The following is a 13,761-nucleotide window of genomic DNA, read 5'->3' as shown; positions in this document are numbered from 1 at the left end:
CTAAAGCTATGCGCTTCTGTTGTAGTTATAAATGGCAACATACACATCCATAACAAATCTGAAATAAATGGTGTCTTGTTAAACGAAAAAAAAATATAATAGCAATAATATTACGAGACAAGACAACTCACATCAAACAATACTATATGATATTCAAAGGAGAATCATTTGGATCCCTGAAAGATCTTCTAACAGTTTGTAACTTAGCTCAAACCACAAGGACAAGTCCTCGAAGATCTGCTACCAATATGAAGGATCTAAATCAAAATAAAAGCTCTGAAGATCCTCATATCAGTATGAAGATTAGCTAAAGATCAATAAATTGCAGGCTCAGCAGGTGGTAGAAGAAATGACTTTTTACCCATGGAAAAGAAGTTACATGATGGATCAATAAACCAAACATATATTTACAGTAGACTACAAACCAGAACCAATAAAATATTCTAACAAAAGTCTCAGATTATCATAAGTTTCTCTCCACAAAGATGATAATTCCCCTAAACTCAAACCTCTCAGCTATTTTTTTTATTTGCTCCTCTTTATAATGTATAATACCTCATTTGACCGTTTGGTCATCACCGCGAAGTTTCAAATATGTGGTACCGAGAATCTCTCTACCAGTCCACCTTCTCCATGTTTGCACCGTAATACCCAAATGTCCATAAAACCATTAGTATGCTGAAGAAGTATGGTTCTTGCTGGAAATGGAAAGTTGAAAGAGCTTCAATGGCAGAGTGCTTCTCCGTATGCTACCCATTGTTTGAAGCTATCAGTAAAATCATCGTGGATCTTTGTGGATGGTTCGGTTCCCATAGGTTCCTTTCCCTGCTTAAGGAAATAAATCCGACAAGTTTCAAGTGAGTAACCAAATGACAATATATGCTCTCATAACAATCGAATAATCTGAGAGCAGTGTCATATGTAGTATGTATGCTATAAAGTATGAAACCACCCTTGCTGGGATAAGTTCGCCAGACAAATTCTTTATTGACCAATACAGATTGGCCAGACTCTTAACTATTTCATATTCATATCAATTGTAAAGTTTTTAGCCGAGGGATATAAACATTGTAAAAGAAGAGAGTCAACAGAACCATCTATTTGTGTCAGGTTCAGCTAGTTTTGGATATAATCTGCTTGTTAAATCCTATTGTAGCATCTTTGTTTGTTCAACTAAGTTTTATGATTCTAGTTTTTGCCAGTGGTTCATCCAAGTTTCAGAGAAGATATCATAAAAAGACGAGCTAGAACTCAGAATCAAGTATCTCACTAAATAAAACTAGATAGGGAGATATGCAGAGTATAATTTGGAAGATACTGACCTTCCTGCTGCTTGATCCATTCTCGCTCATAGCTGGCGTTGACTGTTTTACTTCACTGATGATATTCTCTGATGATGAAATTTCTGCGGTTGAATAGGTTGTGACCGCTGACGGCCTACCAAAAGAGCAATGCATATTCAAAAAAATTGATAATCATTTATAAGAAATAGGCGTTTATCGTTTATTTTGGTCATCAATGGTGAAAGAACCCTTTCACAGATGGATACTTGGAATCTTACGATAAGATTTTTGGAAGAAACATAATCAGCTGGATTTTTAAAACGATGGCCAATATGATGCTATAGATATAGAAAACTTTAAGCTTCTAGCTATACGTGATCTGGTTACTCCATTTACTGCTTTAAAACGTAGAACATCGATTTCTTAACATGCACAGTACTTTTAGTTTTACCTGTACAACTGATCGCTCTCGCATAGATTTTCCGATGACGAAAGCCACTCGACATCAACAAAATTTGAGACACTAGACATGTCTTCCTGCTCGGACAAGTAATAGGAGCTACTACCATTATGTTGAATCTTCTTCACATCTCCAAAAAAGTGTGTGCTGGGCATTGAAGGAGCACACCTACAAAAGGTGTCACAGCCGAAGATTCAGACTAACAAGAGACAAGTGTTACTATACACTACCACACGAATTCTTTGACTAAATGAAGCGGAAAGACAACCACCTCAAAAATTTATGAGATATGTTGCTGTACATATTTTATTTAGCAATAAACACAAGAAAATGTAAGAAAGACTTTAACATACCTCGATAATGATACATCACCAGCAGCTGGCATATCTGGTGATGACTCTGAAGTTATATGATTCACTTGGCGTGATGACACAAAACCTCTATGTGATATGCTTTCATGCTTGCTACTCATTGCGGACATCCGTGTGCGACTTTCATGGAGAATATTACCATCTGATAAGCATCTCTTCACAAGAAACCTGGAAAACATAGTATTAAGAGCTATCATGATAAATGTAGCGGAACACAGTCAAAATATTATTGTTCACTTTTAAAGTTCATCTACTACAAAGAGACCAATCCATGAGTCTGGATCATATGATCATTCCATATGGTTAGTCACAAAAGTTTCATAGGATGGAAACTGGAAGTTACGGTGGAGAATGGCAATCCATGAAAGGGATAATAAAGATGTAGAGCCTATTTGTTTCAAAGTTCGTATACAAAATGTATTGCAAGTAGGTCTATCAGAACTCGTATAACTCCTACAAATCGGTGAAAGATGAACTTCTATATGCATATACCTACATGGTTGCAGTCACAGAGACATACCTTTCATCTTCCCCTATGCTTATCTCTCCATTTTGTCCATTAGAGCGGGAATCTGAACGCAACTCCCAAATCGCCTGCCTCCCTTTTTCAGGCTGGAACGTACCAAGAAATCTGCATATGACAAAGTCACAAAAGCCCAATAAATGTCTGTAAGACTCTGAGAGATCATTGCGTAACATGTATATACGAAAGAGTGTGACAGAGAGCAGCATACATATTAATGGCATCTTGTTTATCCGCATCCATATATGCATTATTATAGTAACGCTGCAGAGTCCTCAAGAACTCTTGTGACTGGGTTGCTGCTCTCCACTGGCCTCTCCTCTCACTGAAAACCTGTTGCAATCCAGAAATACTAGAAATCAACAAGCGTATCCAAACAATATCCTAGCAAGAAGTGATTACGCAATGAATTTTAAGCTAGTCTAAAAGTCCAATATCCTTGCACGAATAATAAGGTTCCAACGATCTTTGAGATAGATGACATATAAAACAACTTACCTAATAAGAGTCTTGTATTGGACATCAAAGATCAAGATCAGAAATCAGATTCATCAATTCTTAAGACCAATATCATTACATAAGTTGAATACCAAATGGTCTAAGCAAAAAATCCTTTAAATATTATCAGTCATGTACATGCTGCTTCTAACCAACTAATCAGATAATAATAATCATGTCAGCTAAAAAGTGTTGGCTATATTTAGGCTCAAATATAAGAGATGATTGATCAGCATGCTTGAAGGATAAACAAAAGGCGATGCCTGTTATTTAATTTTGAATGTGAACAATCAAAATTGTTGACGAGAAAAGGGATACAATTCATCTCATGAAGCCAGTCATAACTAAACTTTGTCCATAATAAACAGCCCCAGCATTTAGTGTCAACTGTCTATAGCAGAAGACTTCAAATAAGACAGTTCCATAAATAAAATAAAAGGGTAGAATCGATGAAAAGTCAAGGTAGACCGGAAAAAGAGAAGAAGAAAAGAAATTACCTTATTGTGGGCAGCAGATCCACCATACTGGTAAGCTAGTGTATCTCCCATTCTCTCATATAACCCCATTAAAGCACTAGACAGACGATCATCAAGTTCTATTGTTGGAGCATCTCTAATTCCCAGAGCATAGAGCTGCTGTCCTAGAGCAGCCCAACCATATGCATATTGAGCAACATTTGTACGATCAAGGCAGTCTATGCAATTGGTCCTCAGCACGCCCCTCTGGAGCCTGCCAGGCTTGATATCACAATCTCCATCAGCAACATTCTTACTTGGGGGGAAATTCTTCTCTAGGGAATCATATTCCCCACTATCATCATCAGAACTATTTTGTGGAGACATCTCGGCACTGCAATATTAAGACACGGTTACTGTAAGAGTTTAATTTATAGCTGCAGGAAAAATATATTCTCTAATAGATGAACAAGTAACGGGAGATCAAGAAAAAAGGCTTACTCAGACGAAGACAAGCTCATATAACCCTCGAGCTTCATTGCTGGGGTAACTTCATAATAAAAGAAACCTGTAAGCATCAAAGCACATGCAGCTACTTTGCCAAGAAGTGCCAAGACATTTGCTGTTTTGCTGAAATAAAGATCAGAGAAAAGAGAAGATTGGTTTTTATCTAAAAATGTATATATAATTATTCGTTATTCGAAGCAGCTGGAACGCATTTTTAAGTATACCTTTGAAAATGTTTGTGCAAGTCCCAGTGGAGGAATCTTAAACGATTTTCTTCAGGCAGATCTTTGTTTATAAAGTCAATTGCATTGGCAAATTCTGCCCGGAGAATCGACTCCCTAGGTCTTCTCTCTTTTGTCTGTTGATTGTCAAAAGTAACAGGAAAAATCAGTGAAAGGTTTGAGGTGTGGAAGTATCAAAATGATAATGCACACACAATAGTTCCTTAGATTAAGGTGCAAGAAGACGCATCACTTGCCAATACAAAAAGTAGCTACAAGGCATGAAAGATGATAAGAACGTGAAAACACGCTAGACTGGGCAACTCACCTTGATCAAGTTCAGAATAATGATGGGAATTCCATATCGCTCGACAAGGTTTTCAAAGTGAAGTTTAGTTGCCTCATAGTTCAGGTCCCTTTTTGACACTGGATTTGACAATGAATGTATTTAATTAAACACACAGAGAAGAGAGAGATACGTAGAGAGAGAGAGAGAAGGGACAAGGTAGTATTATTAGTAAGAAAATACTTACATACTATATCCGGTTTAAGATTCATCCGTGAGGTTTCCTGTGACCAGAATAGAGGGATTGAGCCACGGTTCTGCACAACAGAACTAATTTGCATGGGGTGGTCTTCTGGCACGTCCTCAGACACTAGCTGCTCTGTCTCGACATCATTAGCGACATTGCCACTTTCGTTTATTCCTCGTTTCAAGTACCTAAAAATCAGAAGGCGTTTAAGAGAAAAGAAGAATAACAACTACCTCAAGTAACAACGTATACCATCTCATCATATTGGAAAAACAAACCAAGAGATGGACACATATTGAATAATGCTAGCGCATGTATTTGCAATAGTTTTCAAGTTACTACTATAGTTTAGAATAATACATAGCGAGTAATAACGGTCATGTTAAACCACAGAGAAGGAAACTAGGGAGTGATGAGATCTGATACCTGGTTCCAGCATTATGGCGGGAACGCCTAGCAATAAGAGTGAGTTTGAAATTCCGTCCAGCTTCGGAGAGAGTTGTCTACATGCACAAGAATTCAAGGTTCAGCAAACATAAATCTATACAATACTGTGAATCTATCGAAGGTATATGAGACTAAAAGCTGTATCTTACCTGCTTAAAGAAACCATAGACCAATGCTACAGTCCAGACGGTATTCCGAAGATGAAGTCGAATTCCCCGAGTCAAGAACTCGTTCCACACAAACATTTTCTTATAGAGAGTACCACCACTCTCATGATCGCACACATTCTTCTGGAAACTTCGCATTATATTGTAAGAATAGCTGAAAAAGAAATCTTTCGTAAGGTCCACCATACACAAGAGCCTCTTGTACCTGCTCAACAACAAGTGGGAAACACAAGATTTAAAATGACTTCAATTCATAAAAAGGTACAAGGGTATAATAACTAATCACATGCACTCTCTCTTTTCACCAAAGAGAAAAGAAAAAAAAAAAAAAACTTTCTTCAACAATGGGCTTGCAACAAACAAAGAATGGAGTAAAAGGATAATATAAAAAAAAAACCTGTTCTCGTCTCTTGAATTAGCAATGTTGCCAAGGAAACTAGAATGCTGCAAGGAAATCATCTCACTCTTGGCCACTTCATACACCCGGTGACCACAAATCTCACCAATCTCTCTTCTTTCAGTTATAACCAGCATGTAGTATGGTCCCAGAAACTTAATGAAACCTGAGAAACCACATAAATGGGAAAAGAAAAAAAAACAAATGGTGAGAAGAAGCAGTTAAAGTAAAAGGCATCTAGTCTCCTTTACACATAACTTGAGACACAAAAGAAAAAAAGAAGACATACCAACGATACCATAACAGACAGCAACACGTTTAAGACCGCCAGTGGACTTGTTGCCTTCGTGTATCCGTTTAAGCAACTCGTAGCATTCTTTTTTGGTATAGGCAGTGGGATCCTCACTGAGATTAAGCTCAGAGGCGTCAAGCCGGTCTATCTTGAGTACTCTATAGACTCCACTACCATTCCAACCAATCATATAGAAATTCTGAAAAACAAAAAAAAAATCAAAATGTAAATACAAATGGATCCTAAGAGATCATCAAAAAAAAGGTGGAAGCTTTGGTATGCTTACAGAATGAGTCTGGAAGAGTTTGAACTCTTGCATACAGCCATGAAGGGCAGAAGATGATGATGATCCAGAGGAGGAGGAGGAGGAGGCTCCATTCTCAATTGATGGCGATGAGGTGGTGGTCATAGTATCTGATTCCCCCTTTTTGAGTTACAGATCTAAGCCAAAGCCGCCGTTAGAAAGAAACTCTCGCCGGTGATGGTACATTCACCAGCCTTCCAAAAATTCAAAGTTTCAAACTTTTTTTTTTCCTCACAGAAAAAAAAAAAAACAAAACACAGATTCTCTCTACTGAGATTCTTCTGATGCTGCTGCTCTGGAGATCGAGAAAAAAAAATGCGAGATTTGTCGAGGGAAATAGGTGAACACAGCTCGATCAAGGGAGATCAGAACTCGAAGGAAGCTTAGATTCGCAGAACTAAAAGAGATTTAGAGGGAAGAATTGGAGAATAATTTTGAAGCAGGGAGACGTGTCTGTAAGAAGAAGGATGAAGATGGAGAGAGAGAGAAAGGGTTTTATGTTGTACAGAGATGATTAGATTAGATTCAGCTCTGTGTGTCTCTTTCTCTCTCTGTCTCTTTGTTTCGGTCGATAGAAGGAAGGAAGGAGAAGATTGGATCGAGAGAAACAAAGAGCCGACGAAAACCACATTTTTTCTCCTTTTTCTTTTTATTTTATTTATAGGGATTTACAAAAATAATAAAATAAAATGAAGAAATAATAGTCTCGTGACAATGATTTATACTTACAGCTGTCTGGACACTAATGGGAATACCTGCTCTTTCTTCCTTTAATATCTCCATCCTTAATTTTTCAACTATATATCAATTATCATCAATGAAATGACTCATTTTTAGCTAAATTATATAAGTAAACAAGGTATACAAAAACATGTTTATCTTATCATGGAGATAGATGCTGACGCCAAGACAATGAAATTAAATATACTATAGTCTCTATTATCAGTGACGGTAAAAGCGCATGCAAACACTCCATTCTGACCCAATTAGAACATTTGTGACTGTAACGATTACTATCTCTCTCTTTTTTTAATGTTACCTTTTTTGGGTTTACCGTGTTTGCGTGTTTGCTTATATAAGTAGTAAAAAATAAGATTATGTGAGAAGCTGGGTACAACAACAGGTAGCAACTAACTTTCATCACCGTGATAACCTACTTACAAAGCTATTTTTACTCCCTCATCACTACTTTGATGCTTACGCAAATCTGTTCTCAGTCCACAGTGACGAGAAACAAAAGAGTATTGCAAGTGAAGAGGATCAATCAATCTTTGCAATCTGTTACACCTTCTGTAGATATTTGAAATCTAGCTTCTGCTTCTGGCAAGCATGGCGAGCTTATCACTTTGCAGATTCTCTCCTCTGCTCTTCCTTTTCTCAACGCCAGCCTGTATATGATTCATCATCATAAACAAACACACTTTGCCAATGAACCTTAGAAAAGAAAACAAGGATTACAATTTGCAGACCTTGTTGTGGTGGCATGAGCCATTATATTCCCACCAATCGGCTTAAACTGTGGACCAGCAAAAAGAGCAGAACCATCTACTTGCGCAACTACTTGGTTTGTTATAACAACAGCCACACCAAACTAGAGCCATTATGTAATAGAAAGTTTCAGGATGGAGTGTCTCAGAGGAATTATGAAAAAAGAAACAGTTAATAGTACTGAGTGGTCACCTCATCTGCTAATTTCTGCAGACTTCTCAAGAACTTTGCAAGATGCATTTGTCGTGCCGAAAGCTCTCCCCTTCCGGAGAAATCTGTCCTGTAGAGAGCTGTAGCACTATCCACAATCATGAGAGCAAACCTGTGGCATCATAACTTTCACAGTTAGCACTCTCATCATGAACACAATGGAACTGAACAACGCACCTTGTTTCAACCATCATTGATGCTGCCTCAAGCAGAAGCCTTGACTGATGATCAGTGTTATACGCCCTCGCATAGGCAACGTTTTCAAGAACATCAGCTCCATTTCGTCCAAACCTGCATCATTTTGATAGGTTTCTTACTGATTATTCTGCCTCATCATGCTCTCACATGTGTTACAAAGATAGGATACCTGTCAGCTATCTGCAATAGTCTTTGTGGCCTAAATGTTCCTTCGGCATCAATGTACATCGCCTTTCCCTCTCCACCTCCTTGATCCATTGGAAGCTAATCATTTAAACATGAACCAAAATGTGAAACATATTTCTCAAATTTTGCAAAAAAACGTACTACGAATTTCAAGTTCACTGGAATCCTACTATATAAGCAACACTAGCTGAGTGGTCTGTTCATAAAAAAATGGAACTTACTTGACAAGTTACACAGAGTGTATGGCACAACTGAGTCTTCCCAGAGCGAAACTCACCATATAACTCAGTGATGGATCCGGTTTCGATTCCTCCTGTTCACAAGTACATACAAAGTAAAGATCATAACAGCAAAACAAACTCTCAAATAAATGCAACCAAGAATATTCAGAACCAACCTTCAAGAACTTTGTCGAGCTCCCGTGATCCAGAGGTAATCAGAATGATCTCCTGTCTCTGGGCATGGAGCTGGCTAGCACTAGTGAAACCCATAGGAACCAGCTTTGAAGCTGTCACAGCGATATAAACACACATAAACAAGAAAATGCATAAACTCTAAAAGGATGAAAGAGATGTAAAATGTACCTGCTTCAACGATTTTGTCAACCTTAGAATCGCTTATTCCTTTGATCTGCAAGAGATCTTTCCTTGGAGTATATGCAACACCTTCGACAGTGCAGAGACCAGCATCCCTTAGCTTCTTTACATCAACAGAAGCTATACCTGCCGCCTGAAAATTGAAGTGCATAAAAAACATTGATTCATCTCCCGTTTATGGGTACAAACTAAAAATAACTCAGAAGACCCACAGAGATTATATGGCATTTGAGTCATAGCAAGAGATAGATTCCCAAACATTCAAAGGTTTTAGCTTTATCTGAATTAAACAAAAAACCCTAAAAGTATTTCACTCTACAGGCCCCTAACGAAACCCAATCCTCCGTCAGTCAGATTCACGCCTATCCTATCTATCATCGCGAGAACGAACAAAGGGTAGATAGAGAAAAGCACAGTTCTTTGGCGACTTTAAGACAAACCCATTTCGATTGGCACAAGATCTGGGCAAGCTTATGCATTCCACTACGTAGGAGAGAGAGAGAGAGAAGATTCTGGAGAGATTGTACCTGAAGCTGTTCGACGGGGAAAGGGCCGTGCTGGGTGTCTTCATCGTCTTGTTGTTGAACAGCGTTTTGGTTTCTACGCTGCTCCACTGTCGTCATCGCTCTCGATCAGAACGGATCCGTAACACCAGAGAAACAGCGAGAGAGTCAAAGGAGGTTTTGTGAGTGGAGGGAAATTGCGAAAATGTAGAAATGAATTGAAAGAAGCGCCACAATCACTTATACAGTTATACTGTTATACTGTACTTTATACAAGACAATGAGGCAACAAAGGCTTCTTCGACAAGTCTTAGGGTCAGCTTTCCTTATTGGCCCTTGTTCGTCTTAGCTTTTAAGCCCAAGAGTTGCTTGGCCTATTAATCAGTTTTATTTTGAAAATAATTTTAAAAAGCCATGTCACGGTTAAATTACCAACAAAAATTCACTATGGCCACATACCTTTGAAAAAAAAAAATCCATTTTCATGTTTTTAAAATAAAATGTATGGATAGTATTTTGAAAAGAATATTTCAGGGGTAAAAATTGCCAATTGAAACCATGAAAGGGAATATTAGCAACCAGCAGTAAAAGCTATAATTATCTAATAAAAATTGTTAATATACATGAGTAATTGCTAAATTTAATTAAAAAGAGTAGGGCCCAACCGGGTTCGAACCGGTGACCTATTGATCTGCAGTCAATTGCTCTACCACTGAGCTATGGACCCAATTTGATAAATTATATTCATAATTAATAATTTCGTTAGTTAATTTTACCCCCTTGGTTAATTTTGATATCATATTAAGCCCCTATCTAATTTACATAATTCATATGCGTATAGCTACTATAGCAATACGTAGTACAACAGTTCCCCGAAAGACAAATGATATGTCCAATTATCTAGTGTCTTATTTACAGAGAAAAAAGAAATAGTTACAGAAAAAATTACGCCCCAATGGATCATCAATTAATCACCGCCCAAACAACCGCCATCGCCGCCGTCACCACCGTCCTCCACTTCCCTTCACCCGCACCAGAATTCTTCCGCGGACGCAACGTCTCATCACGCTTGCTCGTATCAATCTCAATAGGAAACTTACACGAACCACGCGACGGATCAACCTTAGTCACAACCCCAAGATTGTCGAACACGCAAGATCCCCGGCGATGATCCATCTTCTGAAAATATATATTAAACGCGTAAGACGCATTCGCCGCTGAATCTAAACCAGCGCAAGAGGACCCCGGGCCCAGAGAGGTGCAGTCAGCGAGCTGACACGCGTAATCAGAAGAAGACGTCCACGCATTCCCAGAAGCCGCTTGAGGAGAGAGCACGCACCACTCACGTGCCTGGTAACGAACCCCTTTCGCGGGAACCAACTGACGTCCGTTACCGAGACTTAGCGGGTACTTAACGGCGCCGTCGTAAGAGAATATTCCCCAGTGGCGCTCGAACTTCCCGGGATCGATGCTCTTCGCGTCCTCGTCGACCAACGAGAACACGTAAACCTCCGGCGCCGTTTTCCGGCGAGGCGTTCCCTGTCCTCGGACGATGCGGTTTAATAACCCTTGGTTGAACCTCTGAGCCAGCGCCGTGTTCGCGTTCGCGTCGCCGTCGGTGGGCCATCCGACTTCTCCGACGATGATCTCCACCTTCTCCGCGTCGAATCCGTTCTTCTCCAGCGCCGAGACGAGCGTGTCGAAGTTCGCGTCGAAGACGTTCGTGTAAGAGATCGATCCGTCGACGACTGGCTTAGCTCCGCCGCCGCCGGGGAAGAAGGCGTATTCGCGGGGGAAGTTCGGGTCGGCGTTGAGGGAGAGGAAAGGGTAGATGTTGAAAGTTATGGGGGATACGGAGTCGGCGAGGAAGCGGACGATGGAGACCATTAGTGTCTTGATGTCGGAACGGAAGTCGCCGGAGGAAGGGAGACCGTCGCCGGATTCGTAGACGTCTGCGTTGAGAGGCACCGTGACCTTGACTTGCCGGCCGAGACCGGCTTTCACCAGAGCTGCTTGAACGTTCTGAAGCGCCGGGTATGTTGATTTGACGAATCTGTCCTTGTAGTTCTTCAAGAATGGCTCGTTCCCCACGGCTACGTATCTGAAATCAAATTTAAAAATCCAAATAAAAAACTTAAAAATTTTAAGTCTTTATAAGCATGTGTTTATTTATATATATATAGATACCTTATGTCGGTACCGTATTTAGAGATGTATTGAGAGACGTTTTGTCGAACCCAAAGCTCGGCGTTGGTGACAGTGGATGCCATAGATGCCAAGAGATCGTTGGGGATACCAACCATGACTTGAATACCGGATTTACCGAGGGCTCTAAGTGCGCCAGGGTCGGCTTCAAATAGCTTAACCTTGTTGAACCCATTGTCTCTGAGGAGTTTCACCACTATGTTTGGTGGCATAGGATGGCTCGCTTGTGTCCCCCAGTTACATGCCAAGGCGTCGACATTCTTCAAATTGTTGTGAAATAACAGTAAAGAGAGGCATAAGAAAACGAGTTTGTTGTATTTATCATTAAGACCCATCTATAAAGTGTGATATTTAGGCTGCAAGATTGTTTCAGAGTGTGGGGTCTAATGAGACTTTGTTTTGTGTTTGTGTATATATATATAACACACAAATATTAACAGAGACATAGGAGTCCAAGGAAAATGAGTATATGGAAGAAGAAGGGCAAAGGAAAGGTATATGTGATGGTGGTTTCAATAAGTAACTTGATTCCATTGGAGGGAGATAAACCTCAATCTAAACCCTCCAAGCAAGGACTTCCATTTCTACTATTTCAAATTTTCAACAAACATTTTAAAAAGGACTCCACATGGTCAGTTTATAAGATATTATTGTCATTTACGCATATACTGATGATTAAATAAAATTATAGATGAGAGATGAATAAGGAGGGTGAAGAAGAAAGAAAAGGATGGAGTGTATGAAATGGGTCTTTCTTGGAGAATATTCGAAACTTTCTCTAACCCACCACAATACAATCGTATGAACCCAGATACTCTCAAACTAATATTATATTAGATCGCAAAAACTTTATTTATAGTCAGTTGCAATAAGCATCAAGAATCCACGAAACAATCGTCCAAAACAACTGAAACCAAACATGTTGGATTGCTGAAAACGTGTTATAAACCTAACGGAACAAGCCTCATTACTGTTTAATCATCCCGTGGACAGCCTTTCCAAAAGAGGCGACTATTCTCCAACCTGCGAGCCTTTGCAATGATCTCATCCAACCCTTTAGGTTGAAACAAACGAAGCATATCCTTAATCTCATCCTTAAGCCCCTTAACGAACACACCTTCCAAAAAGACCCTGTCACCGTGTCCATCCTCCTTATCCTTGGGTAACTCCGACGCGATGGCCTCGAACTGGGTAAGATACTCCACGACGGATCCCACCTGCTCCAGTTGAAGCAAACGAGTAATCGCACATTCGGAATGCCCGAATCGTTCCAGCAGCCGAGACTTGAAATCATCCCAACCCGCGAAAGGATTGAGACGATCCGTGGCGACGAACCAGTTCAGCGCTGGACCGTCGAAGCTTAGGGAAGATATGATGATCTTCTCCTTCTCGGTGAAGTCTCCGAAGGAGAAGTATCTCTCGGCTTTGATGATCCAGTGGTTTAGGTCTCGAGTCAGGCCGTCGAACGATGGCATCTCGACTTCGATCCTCTTCGTATAGATGTGGCGATGGCGAGGCTCCTTCTTCTCTTCTTCGGCGGGGAGATCTTGTTTAACCTCCGTGACTGTTGGTTGTTCCGTCGCCGTCGCCGTCGTCGGGTGTTGTTGGAGTGCTGTTTTCATCTCCAACATGGATTTTAGTATCTCCGACATGGAATCGATCAGGACGGCGACGGAAGAGTGGAGCTGAGCCATGGTTGTTTGCACCTCGGTCATTGATTCCACGAGTGAATCTGTAGGTTCATCGACCTGGTGGAGGAGCATCTGTTTTCGTGCCGCCATTGAGAGATGGATGGTAGTATTTGATAGGATCAATTACTCTCCTCTCTATCTGAGCCGAGCCTTACTTTATTGAAAATAAAAAGTGGACCCCACAGTTGCCCTACTCATCAAAACGACTGTGGTTCATAAAGTGAAA

At 40.1% G+C, this 13,761-nt stretch overlaps 3 protein-coding genes and 1 non-coding gene across 4 annotated transcripts; all 4 read right to left on the bottom strand.

Annotated features, from left to right (window-relative positions):
* Nucleotides 1-338: 338 nt before the first annotated feature.
* LOC130506008 (phosphoinositide phosphatase SAC4) lies at nt 339-7,083 on the bottom strand. The gene is made up of 16 exons (XM_057000613.1): nt 6,441-7,083; nt 6,152-6,353; nt 5,863-6,028; nt 5,448-5,670; nt 5,278-5,354; nt 4,852-5,039; nt 4,647-4,744; nt 4,322-4,455; nt 4,092-4,220; nt 3,633-3,984; nt 2,849-2,970; nt 2,635-2,745; nt 2,097-2,282; nt 1,735-1,911; nt 1,323-1,437; nt 339-825 (listed from the first exon to the last, which is right to left on the bottom strand). The coding sequence occupies exons 1-16, from the start codon at nt 6,561-6,563 to the stop codon at nt 724-726; spliced, it is 2,505 nt and encodes an 834-aa protein (XP_056856593.1). The 5' UTR covers nt 6,564-7,083; the 3' UTR covers nt 339-723.
* A 431-nt stretch (nt 7,084-7,514) lies between these two features.
* LOC108846155 (DNA repair protein RAD51 homolog 1) lies at nt 7,515-9,865 on the bottom strand. Its single transcript, XM_057000612.1, has 9 exons — nt 9,664-9,865; nt 9,125-9,269; nt 8,938-9,048; nt 8,762-8,853; nt 8,524-8,618; nt 8,334-8,447; nt 8,139-8,268; nt 7,928-8,049; nt 7,515-7,846 (listed from the first exon to the last, which is right to left on the bottom strand). Exons 1-9 carry the CDS (start codon nt 9,757-9,759, stop codon nt 7,723-7,725), a joined length of 1,029 nt encoding a protein of 342 aa, XP_056856592.1. The 5' UTR covers nt 9,760-9,865; the 3' UTR covers nt 7,515-7,722.
* A 429-nt stretch (nt 9,866-10,294) lies between these two features.
* On the bottom strand, nt 10,295-10,366 carry TRNAC-GCA (transfer RNA cysteine (anticodon GCA)). Its single transcript has one exon. It is a non-coding gene; the product is annotated as a tRNA-Cys (tRNA).
* A 40-nt stretch (nt 10,367-10,406) lies between these two features.
* Nucleotides 10,407-12,255, bottom strand: LOC108845700 (glucan endo-1,3-beta-glucosidase 5). Its single transcript, XM_018618861.2, has 2 exons — nt 11,827-12,255; nt 10,407-11,740 (listed from the first exon to the last, which is right to left on the bottom strand). The coding sequence occupies exons 1-2, from the start codon at nt 12,177-12,179 to the stop codon at nt 10,603-10,605; spliced, it is 1,491 nt and encodes a 496-aa protein (XP_018474363.1). The 5' UTR covers nt 12,180-12,255; the 3' UTR covers nt 10,407-10,602.
* Nucleotides 12,256-13,761: the final 1,506 nt, after the last annotated feature.

This window comes from Raphanus sativus, unplaced genomic scaffold (assembly GCF_000801105.2).
Source record: "Raphanus sativus cultivar WK10039 unplaced genomic scaffold, ASM80110v3 Scaffold2801, whole genome shotgun sequence".
Lineage (NCBI taxonomy): Eukaryota > Viridiplantae > Streptophyta > Magnoliopsida > Brassicales > Brassicaceae > Raphanus > Raphanus sativus.
The sequence above is the reverse complement of the archived record's forward strand: the minus strand, read 5'-3'. Positions and strand labels throughout refer to the sequence as shown.

Bases quoted from the DNA above. Each gene is read 5' to 3' on its own strand.
- LOC130506008 (XM_057000613.1), bottom strand. From the start codon at position 6,563: ATGACCACCACCTCATCGCCATCAATTGAGAATGGAGCCTCCTCCTCC. The intron at 5,671-5,862 runs GTTTTTTTTTTA...GTTGTTGAGCAG, and splicing joins AATTCAAGAGACGAGAACAG to GTACAAGAGGCTCTTGTGTA. The intron at 1,912-2,096 runs GTATGTTAAAGT...CACCTTTTGTAG, and splicing joins GGTGATGTATCATTATCGAG to GTGTGCTCCTTCAATGCCCA.
- LOC108846155 (XM_057000612.1), bottom strand. From the start codon at position 9,759: ATGACGACAGTGGAGCAGCGTAGAAACCAAAACGCTGTTCAACAACAA. The intron at 8,050-8,138 runs GTGACCACTCAG...TAATGGCTCTAG, and splicing joins TGCAGAAATTAGCAGATGAG to TTTGGTGTGGCTGTTGTTAT. The intron at 7,847-7,927 runs GTCTGCAAATTG...AATCATATACAG, and splicing joins GCTCATGCCACCACAACAAG to GCTGGCGTTGAGAAAAGGAA.
- LOC108845700 (XM_018618861.2), bottom strand. From the start codon at position 12,179: ATGGGTCTTAATGATAAATACAACAAACTCGTTTTCTTATGCCTCTCT. The intron at 11,741-11,826 runs GTATCTATATAT...ATTTGATTTCAG, and splicing joins AAATACGGTACCGACATAAG to ATACGTAGCCGTGGGGAACG.